Source organism: Gnatocerus cornutus, chromosome 5 (assembly GCF_029298725.1).
Source record: "Gnatocerus cornutus isolate USDA-ARS CGAHR chromosome 5, icGnaCorn1.1, whole genome shotgun sequence".
Taxonomy (NCBI): Eukaryota; Metazoa; Arthropoda; class Insecta; order Coleoptera; family Tenebrionidae; genus Gnatocerus; species Gnatocerus cornutus.
Genome location: NC_142237.1, coordinates 10590529 through 10618515, shown reverse-complemented (window position 1 = coordinate 10618515; position 27987 = coordinate 10590529). Strand labels below are relative to the sequence as shown.

The window sequence follows — 27987 nt, the reverse complement described above, 5'->3', positions numbered from 1 at the left end:
CACTCGTTCTCTGTTTGACATCAATATGGCGCCCGGCTCGTTGCTGGTGCATCAGATGTGTGTATTCAAATCCGAACTTTTCGCAAAATCGTCGTTTTAAAGTGGTGGTGATTTAACCCTCGAGTCTCCAGAGTCTCCCCAGTCACGTGTTCGTGTGTTAGCAAGAATTCGATTGTGTTTTCCCTGTTTCCAACACCTTTCCCACCTGAGGAATGTAAATTTTTGTGTTCAAACTGTTCAAACTGTGCGACGAAGTTCGTATCAAATGTGGATTATTGACGGTGCCGTGTAACGTAAGAATATCGATGAGGTCTTTGGTGGATTCGTCGAATTGACCGAGGAAGAAGAAGTCCATTTGTTGTCATCTTACAGGTGAACAGGCCATCGAACTACCTTCAGATATGGCCTTCAATGAGGTACGTACACGTTTGGAAATTTAATTTGGCTTTTGGTTACCGGTTCGAGCCCTCTAGCATAACAAGAATTCGAACAACTATCGTATCCGAAACGCCTACAGTTTTCGATAATTAATCGCTGCTCGACTTCTTGAGATGATCTGGCTAGTTTTCTTGTGGCCAAAAGGCGTGCAAAACGAGGTTTTCAAGCCGGTAAAGACGTCAATGTTTTGCTTGGACTCTCCATAATAATTTATTACAAACCAAAAGAATTATAGAGATTAATAATACAGAATTATCATGATAAGTATCACTGATAACGTTATAAAAGTTCTTTTTGGAATCATCGAGTTTTAGGTAACTACATCTGTACCTCCTATCTGATATCTCTAATCTTAATAGAATGATAAATGAAGACAGATTTAGCCTAGATGTAATGCCCTGATTGTATTTCCCAAAAACTTCAATTTGACAGCATTGTTTGTTAAGGGAAACCACACACGTCAGGTGTTCAATTGTTTTTTTGATAGAACAAAACGTTGAAAAAACCCATCCTATTGTGTCAAAATGACGTCTAAAAGAGAGAGAGTACTTGTTCAACCAAGATCTTAGAAAATCAACAGTTTGACTTCTTTTTTTTTTGTATTTATCACAGACCTCAGGGTGTGCAAAAAGGCAATGAGAACAGACCTCAGGGTGTGCAAAAAGGCAATGAGAACTTGATGACTTTTTCAGTTCTTATTTACTTATTTTTGATACATTTCTAAACTTTTCTTTTATTATTATTTTTGTTTTTTTTTAGTTGCCATATTAGCAATTTTTTTTGGGCGACACTGTACTTTTTACACTATTTTGATCAAATAGGAACAGACGTGGCTCTACTCCCTAATAAAAGATTGAAGTTTGTTTATGTATAAAAGCATATGAATTATTTTGTGCCATCTAATGTTCTTATACGCCGAAATTCGTTTTGTGCTTGACTGGTTATAAATGATCGGGTTATCTTGATCGACAGCATTACCTACATTAGTTGAATAAACAGAAAGCTTCTTGGCTTTTAAGGCACAATTTCCACTCTGAGTAAACAGTCCTTTCAGTGGTGGTATTTTAGTTAAGCGGCTTATAATTAGTCAGTGGAACGGAATTTAGAGAGACAAAGATGTGTTATTTTATCGTATTGGAAACAATCGTTTGATAATATCTTTTAATTCACTTCACACATTAATAACAATCTTTTGTAATAATCAGACGATATCGTCACATTGTTTTAATAGAAATTGTGTTATCTGCAAAGTGACTTCAAAGTTGGCCGCGGTTTAATTTTTTTAAATAAATCAATCTGGTTCATTCACTACTTTGATTCATGTTACTAATTAATAGCAAGTTTTTTTAATTTTAATAACTTTCCCTGATTTCTTTGGGATTTCGTACAACTTCCCCTAATTTTCTTGTGTTTTTCGGCTGGCTTCTCCTGATTTACTTGTGATTTCGACCAACTGTCCCTGATTTCCTTGTGATTTCGTCCAACTTTCCCTGATTTTTTTATGATTTCGTCTAACTTCCTCTTATTTTCTTGTAATTTCGGCTGACTTCTCCAGATTTTATAGTGATATTCTCTTATTTTCTATTGATTGCTTCTGATGTCCAACTGATTTTCCTGTTGATGACATGATGACTTAATACTTAATTAATTAATTAATACTTCTTTAAACTGGCATACATCTAACTTCCCCTGATTTCCTTGTGATTTTGTCTAACTTTCCCTGATTTCCTTGTGATTTTGTCTAACTTTCCCTGATTTCCTTATAATTTTGTCTAACTTTTCCTGATGTTCTAATGATTTCCCCCCATTTTATAGTGATTTTTTATTGATTTTCTAGATTTCCTTACCATTTCCCTTGATTTGCTAGTGATTTCTTAAGACTGATACACCGATTTCCCAGGGAGACTTACCCCTCGAACAAATACTATATCTCTATTATTTCGTTATTTTAGAGCAACCAACTATGTTTGACTGGTTGTTTGGAATCCAAGTCAAATTCTTTTAATTTACTTTTCACATGAATTGACTTCTAAACTAAATATGTGTAAACAAATTTTTACCCGTTAAATTTGCGTGCTTCTTTAAAACACTTTTGAACATAAATCCGTATCAAAATGAATGTTAAATGAGTTTACTGTCTGCCTGGGCGTGATAACAGTTTAATACAGAATTTAATACAGTATAAAAAATATTAAATTTTATTTATACACCGTGGGCAACCCAAAATACAGATTTCAATGGAATTTAAATCTAAATACATGTTAAGCTTAATCCTAGTGTGCAGGGTTCGTTTTTAATCGCTTTCAGAGGCTAAATCCCACATTTTGTAACAAGTTTTTAGGACATGTCCTGGTCTATCTCTTCAACTGTTGTCTTTGAATTTCATTTATTTACTTGGCAAGTGACAGGTTCCGTCATTGATTTAAAGCCAGACTCGGATTAAAAACATTTAATGGTATCCAGAATCCGTCGAAATCTGTATTTTAGAAAACTAATTAACTGTCCTGAATGAGCAATTTTTTTGCTCATTCCGACTATGACATGCAAATTAATCGATTCTAGTGTACTATTAACCAAATAAAGTGTGAGATTTAATTACTAAACCGAATAGCTAGGTCAACCAAGACGCATACCTACATTTTTACGGAATATTAATTGACCAAAGTAATAATTAATGCTCTAGTTGGTGACAGGCTCTATTTTATGATGGACCAGATAAAAATAACCATATGCTGCTTACCTTACTTTGTGGTGGCATTTTTTCACACCGACCATTGATTGATAAATAATTACATTAAAACGAAACCATGCGCCCGGTGTGTATAGTATAATCTACGTTAATACACAAATTTGACTCGATATAATTAGTATTGCCTCAGGTAAATGTTGCAAGGTCAAGGATAATTGTCTAAACGAAAAAGTTTGAGTGTTGAATCACCTTTTGTCCGATGACACAACAAAAATAAAAATAAATGTTAAAACGAAAGAGGTGTTTGTGATTTGACGCGCGACGGTACCTAATTGTTTTTGGATGGGTCTTAATTGCATGTCTTAGTAATTAGAATGTTTTTACGTCTTGTTTGAGTTATGCAAGCTGGTAATACGTCGTTTTGTTATAAAAAATTTCGCCCCATTACTTAGGTACTTGACAGACAAGACTCTCCCACCAGTTCAACGCTACTTTATAATGTATTTTCATGCTCGTATATTATAACAAAACTAATTACAATGAAATGGTTGTTTACTTGTCTAATTTGCTCGCAAAACTTAATTATGAGAAAGTTAAAAAAATAAACTGCCAACAAATAAAATGCTTATTATGTTTATTATTCATAGAAGCTTGTTGGATTTCATTTTGACGTCTAATGAAATTTTCTTTTTTGTTGGTAGCCGAAAATAATCTTTAGAAGTCTTCATTAAAGCAAAACGTTCATTTTTATTCGACTCACCTCACTCTCCCTTAGTATCATATCATAACTCACCGGAAACTCTTTCAGGTACTCGTGGGAGTCCCCGTGCATCAATATTTCCGCTCGTCCGGGCTTATGATGTAACATTTTCTAAGATGTGCTAAATTAAAATTTTGTTAGTTGACTTTGATCCTACAAACAAGAAGATAATAAAAGATTTTGTTACTCCAATAAAAGATGAATCATTTTAATGCGTGTTTCAATATTAGTTTTTACAACATCTGAAATAAGTATGATAACATTTCAATCACATGTTGATCTAAAAGCAATAAATATTTTGATTCACTCGGATGGTGGCAATTGGAAAAATTGCGTTGCTACACAGCCAGTGAGTGCAATTATTGTCAGACCAATACACCTGTCGGATGCTCGCATTTCCGTTTTCCGTAAAAGCCGGAACCGTTCAACGTTTTCAAGTAAAAATCAAATAAATCCGAAGGAAATTAACGAATTATGTTTGACAAGTTGGAAAATGCCCTTGTCTTCAAAACAATTTTAATAGAGAATTAAATAGACCCACATTAAATAGTTCTTTCGGAACGGATGAATTTGCGACGAGAGTCACACGTCGTGTGTGAAAACTGTGGAGTGAACAGGTGTCGTTGGGTGAATGACTTTGAGTAGTACCATATACAGTTTCGTTCCATTAAAATAGGAAACTTTACGAAAGAAATGTTAATAATATACTGCAGTGGCGAATTGAAAGTGAAAAAGTATGTTATAACGGCACAAAGCGAACACAGGAAGGTACTGGGTAAATGAGCACACCTAAACCTAAAATGAGGAAACGCAAGAAATTGTCATCGTCAAGGCTGTTAAATCCGAAACGCACGTAAAGGCCAATGCTACAACGTGTCTAATGTCATTACTCATTACAGTAATGAAATTTAGATGTCCTTTGTTCTTAATTAAATTTAGTTTCCTGAAAAAATGCTTCATCGCCGATATAGTAGAACACAATGAAGCGATCGATGAATTAATTTTATAAAACTGTGCAATCAAGGTAATGAAGAGGAAGAACAGGCTTTTTTGCTCCATAAATAACCCTTAAGAACCACATAGCTAATTGAATAATCCGATAAGCAAGGAAGGAGAAAAGTTCACTTCCACAATAGGCAATTTATCATTTGTATTTTTTATCAAAGTAAAGGCGTGTGGTTTTTTGACCAGATGTGTCAAATCAAATAATAAATGACGTGAAAAATACATTGACAGATTTCTCGGTATTCTCTCTATACCCCAAGGAAAAAAACTGCAAAACTAACGGATACGAATTGATGTCTACACAGGGGAATGAGCAGATAGCGGAATAGAAAAATTACGAATTCATAGACCCTCACATTGACGTTGGTCAAATTAACGACTGTTGGATTCAGGGATTTAATATTTATTGACGAATTACTGAAGAAATTGATCTGTGGTCTTGTGGACTGACTAATTCCACCACGTTATTTCAATTAAAACTTAGCAAAGTTTAATGCTTCTAGCGAGAGGTTAACTGTAGTCTTTTGTTGAAGTTCTTAGTAAACTTCTTAGTGAAACAAACCACTTGGATGAGTTGGTTGGATTAATATAAAAGTTAAATTATTTTATGGTTGCAGTGATCTTAAATAGTCATATTTCTGAATGTATTGTCATTTGTAATAAACTTTTTGTCACCACGTTATAACGATCTTTTAGCGTGGTAATGATTTAGAAAGGATATCTGAAGGTTTACACTTTTTGTCATGTAGTGAAAGTTTCTATTAAAGAAACAATAAACCAAAGTTGATTAGAGTGAAATGTTTGAAAAAAAAAAAATTAAAATTATTTTCAAAAAATGAACTAGGAATAAAGAATTACGAAAGAGAAAGATTTTTGCACAGTATTAAGAATCAACATATCATAATGCCTAACTTTTCTGTTTCACCCTAAATACTGAAATATACACAAACTAAAGTCGAATATATAGCACAGTTTGTTGCGTGTTTTCTAGTTTTCCATTTTGCCCAATTTAAATTCGTATCTACTCCATTGTTTTGTATGTATGACTTCATTCCAACACCAAGTTACTGTAATTAGCGGGTATGATACGTTGATTCACCAGGAAGTCGATGTGATAACGGCCGTATGGGAACAAGGTTATCGTTTCAGGCCGTTACGTGTACCTTTGAGTTTATGGTTTAGTTTTTAAGTGCTACAAGAAGCTGCCAAAAAATAGACTTCTTACTTTGAGGAATTTAAACTTGAAGTTGAATTCTAACCATTACAAGCAGATTTTTTTATTTTAAATTGAGTCTCTGTTCTTTCTTTGAATGATACATTAATTTAATATACAGGGTGATTTTCTCAATATTAATTAAAGGCGAGGATGAATTTTTTGGAAATGTTATTTCTTACACCGCACTAGTTTGCTCAATTGGAAGAAACTGCATTTTTCACAACGATAAAAGTTAATGAGATGTTTGGGTTGCATGCAGATAGATAAATTAACCCCCCTGATCGCAGTTGATTCTACGCTCATGTGCCAAGCCTGCCAAGCCTTCAATCAGAGTAGGAATTCGCCGAGACCTACGTGGAGAAATGCAAACCCACCTTTGATTAATTATATTGAAAAGAATCACTCTATATCTACTTTAAAACAGTTGCAGACAATGAACTTCTAACAATGTAGAGTTGCATACCTTACTTTCGCATACTTTACGATTTATCAACGTTTTAGAAGCAGCTTGTTTCTAATCAGATTTATGTAATTTTTGAATGGTCTTACAATAATAAAATTTACGTCTGGAGTAAAAAATTAACAAAAAAAATTGCGGTTTACTTAATTGTTTAGTCTGAAATGACGGAAATTTTGTTTTCAATTTTACACAGATAATTGCAACTCGGCAGTTTTAGCGGTACAATTTATTTCAGCTCAAACGTATTTGATCGACTTTGTTGGAAACCTAAACCCAAACGCACCGTTTTCCCTAAGCTCATTTTGAAGTTGTGAGAGGTTTTTTGTTTGTTTCACGTAGGAACAAAAGGATGAGACCGTAATAATTAATCCATGAGCAATTAATTTCGATACTCGTAATGACAGTGACGATGCGTTTCTCAATCACCCACTTCGTCTTCTAAAACAAAAGACTATTATCGCAGGCGTATGCCTATGCTGATGTTTGCATGTGGGTATTAGATTAGAAGGAAAAAGTTGAGGGAAACTCATCCGTGACCTAAATGTGCAAATGGAGATCGATACTAGGCATATTAAGGAGTCATCAGCGAAAGAAAATGTGTCACCGCTGTCTTTTCGTCGTGCGTAATTATTGTCTTGTAATTGAACTTTTGTAACAGGATATTAAACGGTTAATTGACGAGCGTAGCTTATCCGATTCGCAAGATGATGAGAAAATACCAAACCTATGTGGCCTCACGCAATAGATGGGAAAAGACAATTCCATTTAAATGTCTCTGTGACATCACATTTGGGATCACGCACGACATGATCGAGATTATGCTGTCCACATCAATCTACAATTAATTAGCATTAGGTGTAATCTACTGCTACATACACCTACGCAAGGGAGGTTTCAATGATTGCTGATTGATTACAAAATTACGTTAAATTGCTCGAAGCTTAACCTTCGTATAGATATATCTGGTATTACATCTATCCAAGCATTTACTTTCCAACTTTCCACCTCAAATGTCAACTCTGTGTGTTGAAAATACTTTACCGCACGTGGGGGCAATTGCGGATGTCATCAACTCTAACTCGTGGACTCTTCAATAAGGCTCCAATGCCGTTTTCTGCCCTCATCAGTGGAGATGGAATTAAAACAGAACGCAATTAAAATTGATAAACTGCCTAAGCAAAGCAACGTAAAGGCACGCGAAAATACGCTCATTTAAAAACAATTCGTGGCAGCGATTAGGCTCATAAATTAAAGAACGTCTCTGGCAAATGATGCGAAATTCATTTGGCACACTCGCCCTACTGAAACCCGCCGGATTCGTAAAGGTTAAAAATCAACTAAATCGAAAAACAAATACTTGCCACTGTTGGTAGACAATTGTTAGTTCGTTGAGTCCAGTAAACTTACAGCATATGCTCTTTATAACGAAATGGTTTTACTTAACTTCTAACGAAGAACTTCCATAGTATCAAACTTCATTTCTGCGTACTTCAGAAAAGTTGCATTTTAATTTTCCGCTCCTGTTTTAAAATTACCGTATTATGTAATTATACGCGGTTACGGTTGGTTTGATCTCAATATCGATAGTAATTATTTCAAATATTTCAAAAATTATAATAACTTTATGGTGTTTTTACTGCGATATAATTAACGCTAGAAAGTAACATGATAAACTATCACTTTACGATCAGTTCATGTGGTTCAAAAAATTCAAACATTCACTCCATACGAAGTAGCATCTTTTTTTAGGGACCCAAAATCTAGTTATAACGTTTTTACGTTGGTTCCACTAGTTCTTATCTTTTTGATTACTTCGATTCCGATTTTTTCTCTTCGTTTTATAGCCTCATTTGATGAACGTTCGAAGGATCAAAATGCAGATTAACGTCATTTTAAGGGTTTTCGTGGCTTTCGCTTGACGTCGTGATAGGTGACGACATTTATTTTCCTTCACAACAGAGGATGAGTGCACGATACTGTAAGCGTAAAAGTACTAAGTTTTTGAGCAGGAAAGGACCCGGAAGGACGTAGCAACCAGATGGCGTTCAAGTTTGAAAAGTTGGAAGTAAAGTTGCTCTGTAGAAGCGAACTTTTTGCTGCATTGTTGATTGTCTACGTGCCATCCGCAGAGGTCTGTTGCGGTGATACATGCTTGTCTACCTTTCTCTGTAATTTTCTTTGTAAAAACGCGGTAATGTTATAGGAATGTTGTTTTTGTTACAAATGGTTCTTGTATACGCAAATGGATGGTTGTAGCAGTTGTGATAGAATTATATGAAAGAAATTAACTCGTATTGGATGTCCCCTAGCGGTTGTAATTGTTATGGAATGATAAAGGAAGTGCTACTTTTAATTACTGCTTAAATGTAGCCGAAGGTGATTGTTTAGTTTTAACCACTCGAATTTTATATTTGACGTGGATTTATGTTTACATAATGGATGTTTTTAAGAGGCGAATTAGCGGAAGTGCTCCATCCCCGGTGATTACCATACAATCGACTCTTGATCCAGTTTCAAAAGTGAGATAGAACACGGATGAACGCGCCTTACCAGATACTATCTTCTAGTGCCTTTTCCTCATAGTATGAATGTTTCTTTTGGTTATGTTATAACGGACTTTACACGCTCAATATGATGACTATTATCGGCATTCCTGATATTTAACTTTAATGTTAATATCTGCATATTGAATTGAATCAACCTTTTCAATGCTTTTCAAAGACATTCTATAACCAATATAATCATTAACATATGGGATCTAGGATAGGATGGTTTATTAACATTTTATAACACTATTTTTCAATTGAAACCAAAGTCATGTTTGCTACTTTCTGAAGAGTTCCAAAACCAAGAGAGATGTGTTCTTCGATTATTTTTTCAAGGACTTTCTGGTTTTACCCACACTTAAAGAATGAATTCGTATCGATTCGTGTTTCTATTTTCGGTATTCTGTAAGGTTTGATTGGAAATTGGGTCAGTCTTGTACGGTAATTTTCTGTCGATAGAAGTATCGTTGCATATACACAGAAGGTAATTATTCGCCCAATATGCCACACATCTCGCGCGGCGAACCTTGGAATTCAGTTCCACCCAGTTTTCTCGGTTGCTCATTGTATTCGAATGGTTGGACACGTGAAGTCAGGCGAAGTTACTTAACATGCAAGACAATAAAATTACCTCAAAATTACGACCAACTTCCTAGTGCGCTATGCATCAAGACCATGTAGGTTGGAAAAGTCCTGATTGTCTTTTTTAGACGTTAAATCGAAGCTTTTAGGGTTGAAATTCCGGGAGTGCAATCATTTATATTCATTTTTTTAATGCAGCTGGACACTCCTGACTGTGATGGATGATGGTAGTAAGACGGTGTAAACTAACAGACTTTGGAAACACTAACTAGCATGTCGTCTGCCATGTTTAGATTAAATGTAACAAAACACCGGACCTTGATTCGTGTATTATAGATGACAAATCGGTTTTGTATTCTTGTTGCGAAAGTTACTAGACTGTAAATTCACCACGTGGACGTTCCGTGGACTGCATTGAATTTGTACACCAAAAAGGTCGTTGGAGTGTATCGCTAATTTGGTAGTACTAGACTTCTTGTACTTCTAAAAGTAACGCTCGTCACAATTTCGTTGTGAATTTGATTCGAAAGTAACACAATCCTGCAAAAAATTGTATACGCAGATCTACTACAGTAGCTGATTCTTAAATTTTGTAATTTATGACAGGCATCGGTAAAAGTGATCAACCGACTGTGATGTGATGTCGGTACTTGTCATAAATAACAAAATTTAAGAATCAAGTAGGGGAGAGGGGGGCATAGTGGGGTACCGGGGCATAGCGGGGTAACACTCCTGCTGCTCAAATCAAACGCCGTGAAAAAAGTCGAATAGCGTGTTTTGATTGGTTGTTAGTTGACAGTTAACCACGTGTGTTTTATAAAACAAAATGTGAAAACCTATATGTTTTATAAAACAAAATGTGAAATTCTGTGTTTTCGTTAAAAAAATCGCGAAGTTAGGGAGCAAGTTTTTTTCAAATCTAGTCATACAAATGTAGTGGCTAAATATGATGAACCTGCTCATTTATGTGCAATATGCATTGATGCCTAAGTAATTTTAAAATGTTACTTTTTCCAAGTAGGTACACAGTTATTCAAAAATTTGATTTCCCCATAGGGTACCCCACTTTACCCCTATGTGCGGGGCAAAGCGGGGCAAATCCCATTTTTTAAAATAATGCTCACATGTCGTAAGTTTTTTATGGTAATCAAAAAAAGTACAACAAAAATCATCCGCAATACATTAGTCTATGATATTTAGTAAAAAAAAATTGTTAATTTCTATTATTTTAACGTGCGTGGCAAATTGAATGTTAAGTACCCCACTATGCCCCCCTCTCCCCTACTTTGGTGGTTTCGTCCCTTTGTGCAGTTAGAGCTCCCATGAAGTTATAAACACGGTAGTTGGTGGCAGCTACAGTACTTTATTCATTAAGTCGTAAAATCGACAGAGAGTTATTTATTCCTGTTTAAAACTCCCGACATTGGACAAGTAATGCGTCAAAACTTTTTAACGAAACTCACTAGAAAGCGCAAAGTTTGTTTACGCTGCTTATACAGAAGCAATCAGTTCATGTTATACAAAATTTGCGTGATACGACCATAACAAAAACAGCAAAACCCGTCAACTTCCTTTCCAACTTAACCTGTGAAAGTCCAGTAATTTTTCCTGAAAACAAATATTTCAAGAATTATTTAAATATCTGTTACTCTACATAGGAGACTTTCCAATGTTCTCCATGTAATGGCGTTGTAAACTCCTATATTTGAAGACTGTTATTTAATCGCAGACTTATTTCTGAAACTTTACACGAACAATGGCGCCTTCGTAAGCCACAAGAGAATTTTCTCGCTTCACCTTACTCTCCTTAAGGTGTGTCAATAAGTGTGATATTAATTTGACACGTCTTCTAGGTTATTATTTGAAGCTAGTAAATCAAAGAAATCGATACATCTGTCTGCTTAATATTAATTAGGTAGTTTAATTGCACCAATAAGGTGGTAATACACTTCTTTTGTTCTATAACATTGCATGTTTTTCCATTTGTTCTTCGAAAAACAAGAAGATTTTAATGTCTTTAATGTGTGGGCACGCGTCGTCCAGTAATAACCGTTTCCTTAAATGTAATACATGATTCATTTGCGTTCGTTGACTTTGCGAGACTGTCATTTCTATTGTTTTTACTGTTTAAAGGACAAGTACTAATATGACACTTGCGATTCTTAAAGCTTAGCAGTTCTATAAAATTTGCGCACATGCATACTTATTATCTCTAAATATGTAGTAGGTGAAATAATTTTCTGAAAGGTCACTAGTGATTTGTTAGCACACCATAATCCATTTGGGTTTGGCTTCGGCCATTTACACAATTCCTGATTATCGTTAATTATATGGTTACGAACATGGTAGCAGCTAAAATGGCTAAATGAAACTTGATTGATGGTTTTCATTAAGTCAGTTTCGGAGAAAATCATTTTTTATTTCATAGAATTGAAAAGTAATTAATGGTTATCTACAAAACGCGTAATTCTGATAAATGAAGAATGATAGAAATTCGGTAAGGCGTTTTTCTTCCAATTACGTAAATTTATTCAAAATACTGTATTATCAATTATCACAAATCTCAGTTATCTGATGGAATATTTGCATTTTAATGAAATTTTGACAGGGGCTGTTGGATTCAGATTTTAGATATTTGTTCAATTTTAATTAAATAAACCACGAGCTTTTGTGAATTTTAATCGTAATAAAGATTATGAATTATTGCCATTAAATAAGGAGATGGCCTGTGGAGGTGAATGAAACTAAAACTCAATAAATCGTCTTTTTTAAGTCATATTTTTTATCGTTAAACGTGAATAAAGGGGTAAAAATAAATATTGCTCAAGTAAAAATAATGTAAATTAATGGTCGTAGTTTTTTAACAAAAGCCAACACAGATTGAAAATTTAGGCGCCTATTACTTTACATTGTGAGCTTATCAGTGGTTAACCGGAAAATACATAATTTCACCTCCAGAAGCGATAAGCTGCTTCCTTATTTTGTACGTTTCGTTACTTTTGTGTAACTTAGATATTCCAAGTTTTGGAGTCGGACAAAAAGATATAACCGATGATACTCTGTATCCTTTTTATCGTCTTATTTATGACCACCTTCCTTTAGTGTTTAACTTCTTAACCGATTATTATAAATTAAAGGATGTTGTTAATTTTTTTTATGCTTTATTTATCGCTATCCTATGCTTGCATGTAATGGATATGCAAATACACTAGAAATTTTTGTACCGTTAACGTGATTATTTAAATATAAACGGATTTTATGGTCGTTACTTAAGTCACTGTTATTAGGTCTTTTTCATGATTCTGAAGAAATCATAGCAGTTTACCCTGATGGTCCCCATTATTTTAAATCTGCCAGAAGTGCAGCAGCCCTGGATTGCAATTAGAGCAAACTGCAACTTCTAAATGAACCAAATGGAGGATCTTGCCTGTGATGCTATAAAATCAAAATGTTATGGAGGGCAAAGACTTTTTTGGAATTCCGAAGTATTTTCGGTGAAATACAAACGGATTTATAAATTCGTTTAAATGATTCCAAGTCATTTCCACGTGTGCAATAACAATTAAAAGTGTATGTTGTGAAGCGAAGTGTTGATTAACTTCTTGTTGCAACTCCACATAATTTTCTTTGATGTTTATTTTTTATTTGCGTGCAAAATAGTCTCCTGCAGTGTACATGACATTTTAGATTTATGTAGCCAGAAAATTGAATTATGGCGTATAGTGAACGCTTAGGTGATTACAAGTTGTATAGGAAGTACTCTTTTAATATAACGGGTTAATCGAAATTTGCGAAAATTGGGGTTAATAGAATCTGTCGGAGGGCATTTGATAATAATGATAGGATTTATCTTTAGCGTCTACGCTTGTAAAGTGCAAGTTTCTTGTTTGAGATGTTTATTTGCATTTAACTTGCGAACTATGGTAATTTACTTGGGCTACAAATCTCCATTAAAAAGTGGATTTTGCGAACAATTTTGCGATTACTGTAACCCACGAACATGACAGAATTACATTTTTTATTTAATTGAACGAAAACCTCATCTTCTAAACGGTACAATTTTTTTTTCCATATTGCCAATTCTTCATTCCGAGTAGTGATCGAACTGTAATTACGGTAGCGGCACGAACCTCAAGTAATGAATTTATTAGTGTTATTTTATCGTTCGGTTTTAATTTCCGCGTGCAACCAATTTCGAAAGTACTTAAAAGAACAAAAGGTCCTTCGAATCCCCACGGATTAACATTTCAATCACACACCCGATTGATGTTTCATGCTGAATGAATTCGACTGGGGCCCACGTACGTTTGCACGGAATACGAAAACAGTATGTCGATGCACGGCGACATTGTCGGTTGTATTTCATAAGTGAAAGGTATATAATATGTTGCCGGTTTTGTTTGGAAACAACATCGCCTGATTACGACGCGCCTCCGTTGTTATTACTCAGTTGTCGGACGGACGTCGTCGTTGTACAGCCGCAGAGGACAATGCGGCGTCGAAAGTTGTAGAGAAGACGCAGTGTGAGTTTTGTGTCGCGTTGGTGAAGTGCGGAAAAAAATGAAGTGGTAGGTGTGTGTACGTATGCAACAGATTGTGACGTCGAAGTTCTTTTGCAATTAGTCGTATCTTGATATTTTATTGGGGAGCGTGGCAGTGACACTCCTTTGGCTTACACGCATTCTTACGAAAATGTCACACAAAATGTTGTGACACGAAGGATTTGACGATTTCGCGTGGGATGGGGCTTTAAACGGCACTAAAGACTAGAATATCCGCATTTTTCGTCCTGATGCAGTTGTCATACTTGACGGTGTTGTCGGATGACGTTCTGCTCTATAAACCCTTTTGATGTTGATGTTCCGATTCGGTCTCAGATTTTCTCCTCGAGTTATATCATTTCCTACTATTGAAAGGATTTTCAAAATGTTATCTTCGGAAATGGACGTGTTGTAGCATGGTGCCACTGATGCGTACATGTTTTAATTTTATTGCCGTTTCACCTTCGTTATTGTGCAAACACAAGAATAATGTACATATTTACATACGGTTCTTCAAACACTGTTGTGTTATTAAATTTTTATGATATGATTTGAAGGTACCAAGCGTAACGAAAGAATTTTTATGCTCAACATGAGAAACTACGTAAAACACACATAGATATCACAGAGGTGGAGAAATAATTCACTTCTTTTGTTGAACTTTTGAAATGTATACATGCGGGCTTCGGTCGCCGCGAGATATTGTGTAATTTGATGTTGTAAGTGAAAATTTATGGGGAATTTTGAGGATCGTTAAGTTACAAAGTTGATTTGCATTGCTAATAAGTGTAGGTGTACGTGGCGACACCACTGACGGCTTCTGACAGTCCAGTGGCACCGGAAAACACTGCAGTTTTACAGCTATATGGCCATAAATCAAAACCCCAAATTTGATATTCAAAACAACGTAGAATGTTAAAAAGTTCCAAAAAATTTTATAATCTGGACAAAACTGGTTAACATTGTTGTAAACACGATATGAGTCTTTGTGTTCTAAGTAATTTATGTGTTATTTTGCATACCTATACATCTGCCAAAGTGAAATTATTCGTCGCAATACTGCTAAGCAATCACATATATTAGTTTGCTTCATCCGTTTTTTGTATCTTGACAAGACAATATCGATACTGAAGATTAAATCTTACGGATTGGGCAAGGATTGCCCCATTACCAAATCAGAAACATGAAATATAATCGACTTTTGTTCTATTTCAGAACCGTGACTAACGTCATATATTTTCAATAGCTAGTGTTCTTATCACAAACAATTTAAACAATGTGCTATAAATTCTAAAAGCAGCGAGTTCCCGTTTGTGAAACAAATATAATAAAAATAACGCAATTATGTGTTTATTTGGTTTTATTATAATCGTTCCTGTTTCATCGTTTCTTTGATATAATTGTTTGCAATCTCAAAATATCATTTTTGATAACATATTTAAATTTCGGTCCATTTAGATTTCAACACAAAATCGTCTTCCATGACACCGATAAAATAACGAATTAGAATTACCTTATCATCAGATAACATCTGGAATGCGGGCTGATAACACGTTTTACTTAATATCATTGTTTTTATGTTAAATTCGTGTAAGCCGCAATTCTCGTTCTCTTATTCATAATTTAACTCAACTTGTTGACGAAGTGATGCATACATACACACATCTAACCACCCTTGTTTGTTTTTGATAAGATTCATGGGATGAAAATTCGTGGTGTTCGGTGAAATCAAGTGTTTTTGGGAGGTTAAGAATTTGGGTCTGTCTGGACGTGAGTGAAATGTGAAGTGTCTTTTAAGTCGCTTTTATACTACTTAACATGTGGGGTGGAAATGGTCAAATGAAGAACAATATTTTACGACATCCCTCGGCTCTTGAATCGAAGGGGTTCTTGGGTGGGAATAAAAAGTGGACGCCGAGACCGGCTTCGTGGGCCGCTCCCAACGACGTCAGCATTTTTCCGCAGCAGGGCGGACCGAAGAGCAACCCGTTTGCATCAGTAAGTAGATGGAATTAAGGAGGGTTGCTTAATGGACAAGAAACAAGAAAAAATACCCATATATGGATGTTGCTACAATTTTTTTATGTATTTTTGCACTTTGGCCTTGATGATTAGTCCCCATGGTAGTACACATCTGAATTATTTTTTATTGCGGAGCTTATTATTGCATACAGGATGTTGGGTGTTAATTTGGTTTGATTTACTGCGTTCATGTTTGCGGCCTCTCTTTTGTCTTCCAATCAGAGTGATGTAACACCAATTAAAATAAGGGTTTCAATAAAAATATCACTTTTGAATCATTTTTCTCGTCTTACTAATTCGCTGGTTCAAATTAAGCTCGTCTTAGAAATACGAAGCCTCCTTTTTCCACTCCTTGGAGTTTGAAATATTTTTATCCAATAACGCAAAGAAACGACGTTGATGTTAGTTCAAAGGAAAAGGGAAGAATCATATAAAACTCTTCTAAAACAAAGGACTTTTCAAAGGTTTCCTTTTTTATTAGATTATCAAGAAGTGCGAGTTCTTAAGTTCGATTATCAAGAGTTTTTTAATTACAGTACAGACTGTCCTTGTTTTCCAGTTTTTTAAAATAAACCGGGCCCTCGCTGTCATTGCTTTTCTCCATAGTCCATGAATATAAATTGGCTCGTCAGTTTCATAATTGTATGTAAATGTATTAAGACATGAGCGTTCACCCGAGATTATATAAGATTAAGCGTGCGTATGGCAGGCGGCCATTCGAAATATCTCGAGTATTATACATTGTTAAAGAATATTTCAATGCGAAAAGAGAAAGTCTGATTGAATTGTAATGTCTCAGTTGTGGGTAAAAGTAAAACCCATTGGAAAAATGTACAAGTAGATAACGGCTTGATCATTCAAGGATTACAAACTTTATTCACGGTGTTCGTTTCTAATATAAAAATACAATATAAGGTGAATAAACTTGGCGCAACCGCAAATATCCAGCAGTCCACTGAATAGATTACGTACAAAAACTTGACTGTTATCAGCATTACGTTATCACAGTTTTTTCCTTCTATTAGTTGAATTTTCCTAACTTTCCAAGAGTTGATGACAGTACTGAACGATCGCTAAAATGCGGATTATCGTCATATGACGCCAAGTTTGCTTTTTATCGAACGATACGATTACAGTTATTCCTGTAAGTTAATATTCTATCCCACTTTGAAAAACTGGTCAAATAGATTTGCTATAAAGTTCAAGGACGCGAGCTGTGGGTTAGGTGATACAAATTTTTGGAAGCCAGCCAGATTTGGAGTAGCTTCCTGTTTGTTGTAAGTGCATTTTTAAGATGCATGGGCACATACCGAAGGAAAAAGTACATAAAACTCAATGGTATAATAAAAAGAAGTCTTGACTGACGAGGATATGGCTTTGAACAAAATCCTAGAACTTATGCGAACGCATAAAAAGGCGGCGCTTGCTCCATTTTTGGAGAAATATGTGTGTACCGCTCACTTGATGTGACTACATTTTTGTGGAAATTACCACTCAGGGGAACTTTGGAAGTCAAGTTTGGGAAGAGAAACGGAATGATAATAAATTAGTGAATTAGTTGGCAAACGGTGGCTGATATAACGTTTGTTTCTTCGGGCTGTCTGATTTTTGCTGTTCTAGTTCTTTACGCTTAGTTATGAGTTTTCTTTGCCTTTTACTTTCTCGTGTGTTACAAGTTACAAACATTCACTTATTTCAGTTACCGCCAAATATTTCTTGCCATTTATTTTGAGCGTACTCGCTTTTATCGTCCACGCCAGCTCCGGCGCTTTGTGAGCTTGATTGGACCATATATTACCACTTTTCGTTTCATATTATGCTCACAAAAGCTTTTGAGTAGGCGTGACTGGAGGCGCCAGCAACTTGATGGCGCAAGTAGGTACACTAAAAATAAATTCAAGCCTACAAGAAATTTTTTTCGTAGAACTTTAAGGAAGTAACAATAACATAAAACTTGTTAGAGTAATTGGTGGATAAAGAAAGAGAACAGGACTAATTATAAAGCTTTGCAGAAGCAGGCATTCTAATAAAAAAGATTCCAAAAACTTTATTACTGGCAATGACAAGTAATAATTTCTATTATTATTGGCCCATAATTGAACCGTAATGCTTACGTAAGTCATGTTAGTTTGCGTGTTTCCAATTTTTTATCCCTGCGTCTGCAATTCACTAAGATTTTTTGTCATGTCTTTCTATCTAAGTACTAGCATTTTGATCATAAATCATTTTATTAACAAATAATTACAACGTAATTAGTTATATCGAAGTTCGTTTGTTACGCAACACGTTTATCGATTAAGATATATTGAGCTTGACTATTACAGGTATTTTTTCAAAATTATTAATATAAGATACCAATTAAATTATTGACGTACTCAGAGGTTTCCAGTTGGTACACCATAATTATCACTAATTACACTAGTTTACATATTAAATTTTTTTGGTTTGGAATATTGTTGCTCTGGAATTTTGTAATTGTGCACTTTTTTCCTTCAATAAACAAAACTCAATGAAAAAGCAGCACAACCGACGTATGTTGTATTGTGCGTATTTTGTTACCAACATCCAATGGAATTAAATCTTTTTTGTGCTTCATTAGCTTGGAAATTTATCCAATCAACAATTTTGAACATTAGCTAATGAAGGAAGAGTTACGATCGCGTTGGTTGCTTGGGTGCGTTTTTTCTTATAAAAACTACTTTGATAAAGACAATGCGAGCCAATGAACGCAATCTTTTTTTTGGGTTTTATCCGATTGCTCTATTTTGCTTTTAAGTAGAGGTGGACCTTTAAATGAAGACTTGTCTTTTTAGTTTGAGAAGTTTGTAATTGAGTAATCTTATCAAATTTCGTTACTTACGGTACTAGAATTACATTTTTTTTTCAATCTTTAAAATCTAAAATTTGTCTCTTTGGTTCTAGATTGTTGTAGTTGGATACGGATAATTTTTTAATAATCTTTCAACAAAATTTTTACGTGAATTTGGAATCAGCACTAAATGATCTAGTCACTGGTCTTCTTGTACACTAAACTGCTGTCAACTTGAGTAATTAATATTTAAATTAATTCTTTAAAATTAAATGACATGTTCATGTCTATTTGTGAAAATAAAACATTTGGAAAAAAGCAAATAATGATTGCAGTTGTTAAAAGTGCTAATATTTACTTTTGATAACTGAACAGTCCTTACAGTTGCTGATACCATCTGGTTTCGACCTAGTTTTAAATTTGTTTAATGCTTCAACTCGCATATTATGTAGTGACGTAAAAAATTTTTCGCAATAAATTATTTGCATTATTATTTCGTAAATAAATAAACAAAATTACAAAACAATCAAACGTAATTCATCATTTTATCTTTGTTGTTTGATAGTGAGACTTTATTTTTTTTAATATTTCTGTATAAGCAATGTGGCTCCATTCTTTACAATGTAGAACTGTCTTGGATATAATATGTATATTTTCTGACTTGTATTAAAAATAAACTGTATTATAAAATACCACAAAAGTGCGCTGCTATTTATGTAGATTTTGTTTGCGGGGTAAATTTATTTTGAATAGACTCCGAAATAAGGCTGCCACATAAAGATTCAGCAAAGTAACGAAATATTCATAGAGCAAATACTTTATTATGCATGATGTTTACGAAAACGTGGCTCACCCAGTATTGATTTCTTCGAAAAAGTCAAATTTCTAATCTTCGACGTTATCGTGTATCGACAGTACGTCACGGCCTTTAATTTATCGTCCGCCTAAACCCTTCCGACAAATTTGTGTTGATCCAAACTGTTTTGTGCGGGGCAAATGAAATTAATCATGACGCATCATCACCATCATCGTTTATCTCCAAAAGGTCCGCATTTATAGCGCAGCTTACAGGAACCAATTAAGCTAATGAAAATCCTTTCTGAAAAAAAACATTTTTGGTCCAGTTTGGTAAATCGTGAAGGCGACGTTTGAAACTGACATTGCTAACAATAGAAAAAAAAGTTCTGTTAAAATATCTGTCATTCAGACACGCCCAGCACGCCTATGGGCGATAATTCTATTGTAGTGAGATTAATTGCAATGGAAAAGGCATTATTATTTTCTTCTTTGATTGCAGAAGGTCGATCCAGAGCTGATATTCACGAAACAGGAGCGCATCGGTAAAGGTTCATTCGGAGAAGTATTCAAAGGAATCGACAATCGAACGACGCAGGTGGTCGCCATCAAGATCATAGATTTAGAAGAGGCTGAAGATGAAATCGAAGATATACAACAGGAAATTATGGTGCTGTCACAATGCGACAGTCCTTTCGTCACGAAATATTACGGATCGTACCTTAAGGTGAGCTTTTCGTTCCTCTCGCAGGATAATTGGATGTTAGCCGACACTTGCTCATTCACGCCAACACTTTGCTTCGGTTTTTTTTATCTTTTTATTATTAAAAAGTCGACAGTGTGGATAAATAAATAATGAAAGTAGAGATAATAATCAGTGTAGGGTGATTATAAATGTCACCGTTGCGTCACTTGGGGCACGGCTATTCAAATTGCAACCATGTTCTCTTTTAAATAGTTTGCCTGGTATGTTTGTTTTTTTTTTTAACCGAAATGCGAAAATTTTGTTGTTGTTGCCGTTCAGTTTACCCAACTTGCAATAAGTTGTGTTACAAAATTCCAGTTTGTGGTTCGAGTAATTAAAAAGAAAACCAAACTAGTGAGTCACCTGTTTTGTTCAGTTGCCGTTTATGGATAAGGTAACGAGTAACAAGGATTGTTTATTTTATCGACTGCTGTGATAACAACGTAGTTTTTTCTTTAATAAGATCCGAGATCGTTCCTTTGTTACACGGACCGCTTTTCGATTTTTTTCCCAATTTTCTCTATAGAGGAAAATGTCTCTTAATGTCGCTTCCGACATTTTAAGTTGATTTTCTCTATGTTTTGTAACAGCTACATAAAGTATGGCATCTATATGGGCAGAGCGAGCTCTCCATTTGAAAGCAATAGTGGTACGAGTTTTCTCAATCAGTCTTGATCGAAGACCTTTTGATGGTTTACACCCAGGGGTTATTGCACTTCGAAAAAGGCATACACTTGACTTCCCCTAATTTCCCAATGATTTTTTTGTGATTTCGTTCAACCTCTCCTTATTTCCTTGTGATTTCGTCCAACTTCTCCTGATTTCCTTGTAATTTTGTCCAACTTCTCCTTATTTCTTTGTGATTTCGTCGAAGTGTTCCTGATTTCCTTGTGATTTCGTTCAACCTCTGCTTATTTTCTTGTGATTTTGTCTAACCTTCCCTTATTTTCTTGTGATTTCGTCTATCTTTCCCTGATTTCCTTATGATTTCGTCTGATTTTCTTAGATTTCTTATGGATTGCACTGATTTCCCAGGGAGGTTAACCCCCTCGTGTTTAAACCCAATAAACGAAGCGAATCCGTTGTTTATTGTTGGACTGATGAAAGCTGAGAGACAATGCAGGAACTGTTTTTACTTTTTTTCACTAAAGCTTTCTTTAAGGAAGAACTGTCTTATTACGATCCATTTCTGAAGTTATTACATCTTGCCGGTTTTAGTTCGTGTTCTAAATTCGTAAAATATTTCAGTAGGTGATTTTATAAGTCGTGACCGGTTGTTGCAATTGCTTGAAAACCAAAAGTAAAAGTTTCTCATATCATTGTTCTATTCTTCAAACGTTCTTTTTATAGCACAAGCGGAATAAAGTTCAACTCCGCCCTGGTCACATAACTGACCCTGATATTTAAATTTCCTCCATTTTTTGTACAGTTGACTGACCTTATTCCAACGAAATTTCGTTGAATTTTCACCGTACACTGAATCAATCACAATTCGTTTCGAATCCCGAACAATTGAAACTGCACAATAATCTCATTACTAATGGAGATCGTTAATGGTAAGGATGCAATTAATTATTGGCTTTGTAAGTAAAGGTCCTTCCGCGTCGCATCTAACCCCGAGGATAAAGCAAACGTTGCAGAAGGGAACAGCCCTTCTTGCTCATCGCATACATTTTCAATTTGAGAATACAAAGGCGGAGATTACATCTGAACTGTTCCAAGTCCTTGCCGATTTCACCAATAAATTGAAAATTGTCCTGTCGTTTCGCACGACGCGTATTACCTCACTCGGCTCGTGACTCATTGCTCGACGCTAATTCTGCGAGCGATGTTACTTTGTTATTAAAGTACGAAGCCGCCATCTTGGTACGCTTGATTACCTCCGCTTTTAATTAAGTAATTCGTGACTTCATTTGAGGACGTCGTATTTTAGGACGTACGCAATATTTCACGTCGAATTTTGCTTAAAAAAATCATTTTTGGGATCGAAATTCTCTCAGAACATTCCAAGAGTACCTAGTAAATCGATTCGAAATATGACGCTCTTAAAACGAATTCCCAATCCCATGCAGATAGCGTCTCTCCTCTGCATACAATTGCATTCGCGAGGTCCCAGGGCATGATATAAAATTTATCAATTTGAATGCAACACGATGCGTCGTTAGCTGTCTGTACGATAATTTTATGGACGTCTTGTAACTTTACGATCGCGAATTTTTTTCTGTCTGCCTGTCAGTGGCGTGCGAATGGGGATATATTGTTTTTATGTAGCTGCCACTAACATACGACCTCAGTTCCCACTGGGGTCACAGCTGGTTCAAGAATTAAGGATTAGGTCCTGCTGTTCCGGAGAAATTAATTTGATTTTGATATCTATCAACTGAGATTTACGATTTTGTTGAAATGCAGACGACGTTTATTGCACAAATATGTTCCCTCGATTTTTAAAATATGAATTATACATTGGGAACATTGCGAAATGGTTGGAATATCACCTTTTCTTACATGGGTGTGTCGTAAATCGTGGAAATATTCTGCACCACGAGGTTAAGAAACTGAATAATTCGTGATAAAGTAGTCTCGGGCATTAATCTGCTCTTTTTTGCTCTCGTTACATAATATACTACGTATTTCGGTAGGTCTGCTTTTTGATGAAATATCAAGTGTGTTAAAAATGAAAAAATTATTTTACGAGTGGATAGACATCTTCTTTTATTGCATTTAAAATCCACAGTTAGATATTGTAAAATCCATTTTTATCGCAGAAATCTTGAGTTCATCTCGAATGCCAAACTTTATCTTCAAGTTTTTTATCAACTTTGCGAAAGATTTCCTTGAAATACTGTTGTATGTTTTATACTTGTTACTCGCGTTTATTGTTAACTAAAGCTTTTGCTTAATGACGTAATAAACTCACATGACTTCATCAAAGTAACAAATTTAAAGTACTTCAAAGGAACAATGGAATTTACTGTTTTTACTACTGTTTCTAGTTGAATTTTTACGAAATACCTCAAGATAGATATATGTTACTCATTTGGATCACCACTTGTATAAAGCGTTTTCAAAAGCTTTCATTTGTTCAAACTAAAATCTCTATTTTTTGTTGTAATATTTGGTCTTTGGCACAGTTAATTAACACTTTAGAAGTAGTAATCTCTTTAAATTTCATTGTAATATCGTCAAAATTAGCAAAGATACGAATTTTATAAAAAAAAAGTTGAAAATTTTTGATTCGTCTTAAAATGAATTTTTTTAAAATCTTCACTTCTTGCTCTAAAATTTTGTGCTTTGGCACAGTTAAATGAACACTTAGGAAACAGTAACCTCACCAAATTTCGTTCTTATAACTTAAAAATCAACAAAGATACGAATTGTAATTTAAAAAAAGTTGAAAATTCTTGGTTCGTTCTAAAATAAAATTTTCTAAAATCTTTATTTTTGTTATAACATTTTGTACTTTAGCACAGTTAATGAACACTTTAGAGGTAGTAATCTCACCAAATTTCATTGTCATAACTTTAAAATAACAAAGATGCGAATTTTAATTTAAAAAAAAATAAAATTTTTGGTTCATCCTAAAATGAAATTTTCTAAAATTTCAATTTCTTGTGCTCAAATTTTCTGCTTTGGCACAGTTTATAAACACTTTAGAAATAGCAGTCTCGCCAAATTTCATTGTCATAACTTAAAAATCAACAAAGACGCGAATTTTAATTAAAAAAATATTGAAAATTTTTAGTTCGTCGTAAAATAAAATTTTCTAAAATCTTTGTTTTTTGTTCTAAAATTTTGTACTTCTCCACAGTTAATAAACACGTCAGAAATAGAAACCTCGCCAAAATTCATTGTCATAACTTAAAAAATTAACAAAGATAAGAATTTTAATTAAAAAAAAGTTGAAAATATTTGGTTTTTAGTGAATAACATAATCTCGTCAGTGAAGTTTATGGCATGAAGTTTTTATCTAATTTATGGCCAAAAAACATGCAGGGTTGTCAAAATGCACTTAATTTCTAGTTTTATTTAGAATGGAATATCAATAAAAATGTCTACTTTATGTGGTGTTATAGCAATCCCCTGCTAATTCAAATTGCCATTTTGACACCCATTAATTTCTGATTACAAACGCTCGTGAAGCATGTTACGTGAAGCTTATTAGTAATAATTGACATTGATTACTTACAAAATGATTTAAATTTACATGAAGCCTGTGTACCGAAATCAGATTACCATATGCATGCTAAATTATGATCACAATTTATTATTAACACCGTCAGAAAATTGTAAAAACTTGAGAAGTTTTTTCATTGTAATTAATTTCGGTTAAAGGTTGACATTTGTACCGATAAAAGTGATAAATCTTTACGGAATGCACTGATGTAATCAAATACTAATGCCATCACCAATACAATGATTTATTTATAAATTTACACGTTTTATTCTGCAGGGAACCAAGCTATGGATCATCATGGAGTACCTTGGCGGCGGGTCGGCACTGGACCTAATGAAAGCCGGAAACTTCGAAGAAATGCACATCGCGATAATCCTTCGCGAAGTCCTCAAAGGTCTCGACTACCTACACAGCGAACGCAAGCTCCATCGAGACATCAAAGCGGCCAATGTTCTTTTAAGTGAAATGGGCGATGTCAAACTAGCAGATTTCGGCGTCGCTGGTCAGTTGACCAATACAACAAGTAAACGTAATACGTTCGTGGGGACGCCGTTTTGGATGGCTCCGGAAGTAATCAAACAGTCTGCATATGATTCAAAAGCGGATATTTGGAGTTTAGGAATTACCGCCATTGAATTGGCCAAAGGTGAACCGCCGAATTCCGAACTGCATCCCATGCGCGTCTTGTTTTTAATACCAAAAAACAATCCGCCGCAGTTGACGGGGAGTTACACGAAACAGTTTAAAGATTTTGTCGAGGCTTGTCTCAACAAGGATCCCGAAAATGTAAGTTCTTTGTTTTTTTTTGTCCTACTTTACGTAATTTTCTTCGTTTTTTCCAGAGACCTACAGCCAAAGAACTGCTCAAATATCCATTTATTAGGAAAGCGAAAAAGAATTCATATTTAATAGACCTTATCGATAGGTATAAGAAGTGGCGATGTACAAGGAACGAAGAAAGCGAGACGGAATCGGAAAATTCAGATTCGTACGTCACTACTAAATCCCGGATTCTAGTTTAATCAAATTATTTTTAGAGAGGAACCGAAACAAGAAAGTGATTTGGACGATCCCTGGATTATGACAGTGAAAGGAAATCACTCGATCAAACTTCCACAGGAAGATTTAACTCCTAATCACAAGATCACTAATAAAATTCAGAATGGATCCGGTCCCACTGTAGCCAAATCGCCACCCAAGGATTCTAATCTTAACCACTACAGATCCGACAAAGCCACACCAGTAAGTTGCAAAAATGGATAAATGATACATTTGTGATAATTATATGTTATTAATAACAACATTTATCAGTGAATTGTTTGTAAAACAGTTAACGAGAACCATTTAATCATGTTTCTCCATAACATTGGCTCACGATTCAAGTATTTTTCTAAACACGCTGCAATCCGTAATGTTGCACTTTCGCAATAAATTGCAATAATACGTAGAGCTGGAAATCTGCCTTGAATTTTGATTAATTAATGTCTCTGGCAAGCAGCTTATTTATCACGATTGACATGAATCAAGGAGAATATTATTTCTCTGAACTTATCTTAATAACGTCAGAAACTCAATTTTTGCAAAATTGCAGTCGACAAGGCCGCAGTCCGTGGTGCAGTCGCCTTCCGACAACCGAAAAGACCGCGACCGAGATCGAGATCGAGAAAAAGACGCCGAATCTAAAGATCGAGGAAAACGGATTTCGAGAGAGTTAAGTCCGTTGGACCACCGAGGGGAAACCGAAGAGAAGAAGTCAAATCGGCGTTCGGTTCCCCGAGAGCATTCCAACGGAGCCAGACATGATGTCCGTTCCCCCTGTTTATCGGCTGTAATTTATCCTTTAATATCCGAAGTAAGTTGGAGTTTTCGATGTCTAGCAAACTCCCTAATTTCCTTTGTTAGTTGCAGAGAAAACATCATTATAACGGACGAGCGGCGGACAGTGCTCACAAATCGAACGATGCCATCGAGGAGTTAAAGAATGCGTTTGAAATTGCGGAACGGGCGAGTCCTGGAATTACAGAGAACTTTATTAGTGAAATGGTGAAGAAGTTGATGCCGACAGTGACGGAACAGAGGCTTAGAAGTGTTATGGATAAAGTTACAAGGTTTGGGGAGTTTGGTTGGGAGTTTTGTGGGTTTAATGGAGTTTTTTTTTTGCAGAGATGCGTCGTAGGAACCGGCGGTGATGACGGAACTAAGTTAGTTTAACCCAAGTTTGTCCTACATGTTTAATACTTACTGATTACATGACAATATCTTAATATCTCTTGAGCTTATTACATAGCACTAGTAGAGTAAGAATTTCAACTCTCCAGCCACACAATGCATGCTGTTCTACTCATTTGTGGTTGACTCGTGTTTCTGTCATTTTCTGAAATTTATTTTAAACTTGTTATTGCCAATGTCCTAAGGGATAATGTATATATGTATATCTAGATTGAATTATATATCATTAAGATAATATTTTTTTCTTGCAATGTATTTTTTTAGATGTGTATATACATAATATTATGAACATATAGTTATACATACTTTATTTTAACTATCTTGTTTACTGTTCAGTGTCATCCAGATCCGTTTTGCTTAGTTAGAACTGCAGTAAATCCCTGCAGGAGCCATCGAAAATCAAAGGTATTTACTGCAGCATCTTGCGTGCGACGATTGACTTAAGACTGGAGGTGTGATGACCTGACGATGTGTTATGAGTGTAAGTGTAGGGTGTCGGTTGAAAGTGCCCTTTATTACAAAAACTTGCATCACAGTGTCAAACTTTAATTTACGTTTTTTTCTTCATTTTGTTGAGTTTTTGAGGGAATACAAGAGGTTTGCCGTGTAGTAGCCCACTTTCAGTATTACTGTGCGAGCCGTGAAAACTCGCATTTGCATGAACGTGTTTGCTCAGGCTTCTGAATCCATTCGGAATACTGTGATAGAGTGAACAACATCATTTGCGAGTGTTTATTGAAACGCTTTAATGTTGAACTGTTGATGTCAACTTCTTATTGTTGATTTTAATTGTTATCTTATTTAGAGAATCTTATAGTTTTCCGCATAGTTATACTGTACAGTCAATTACAAATGACTTCGTATTTTAGACTAACCTGTAATTTAACATGGCAAATTACAAGAAAATCTGTATGAGATCTGCTTGTCTTGTACATGGTGTACATTAATAAAATTATTTCAATTTAACAATATTTGC

General features: G+C 35.0%; 1 protein-coding gene across 4 annotated transcripts; it reads left to right on the top strand.

The window, feature by feature from the left end:
• The first annotated feature begins 21 nt into the window (after positions 1-21).
• On the top strand, positions 22-27980 carry GckIII (Germinal centre kinase III). 4 transcript variants are annotated; one of them, XM_088037157.1, is made up of 9 exons: positions 14027-14264; positions 15931-16235; positions 20366-20590; positions 25059-25568; positions 25625-25770; positions 25820-26024; positions 26374-26634; positions 26685-26890; positions 26946-27980. In XM_088037157.1, exons 2-9 carry the CDS (start codon positions 16056-16058, stop codon positions 26956-26958), a joined length of 1746 nt encoding a protein of 581 aa, XP_087893283.1. In that variant the 5' UTR covers positions 14027-14264; positions 15931-16055; the 3' UTR covers positions 26959-27980. The 4 variants fall into 4 exon arrangements, with proteins under 4 accessions (XP_087893284.1, XP_087893283.1, XP_087893282.1 ...); XM_088037156.1 differs by having other exon boundaries at positions 14027-14268; XM_088037155.1 differs by having other exon boundaries at positions 14027-14274.
• Positions 27981-27987: the final 7 nt, after the last annotated feature.

Bases quoted from the DNA above. Each gene is read 5' to 3' on its own strand.
- GckIII (XM_088037157.1), top strand. From the start codon at position 16,056: ATGTGGGGTGGAAATGGTCAAATGAAGAACAATATTTTACGACATCCC. The intron at 20,591-25,058 runs GTGAGCTTTTCG...TTTATTCTGCAG, and splicing joins ATTACGGATCGTACCTTAAG to GGAACCAAGCTATGGATCAT. The intron at 25,569-25,624 runs GTAAGTTCTTTG...CGTTTTTTCCAG, and splicing joins TCAACAAGGATCCCGAAAAT to AGACCTACAGCCAAAGAACT.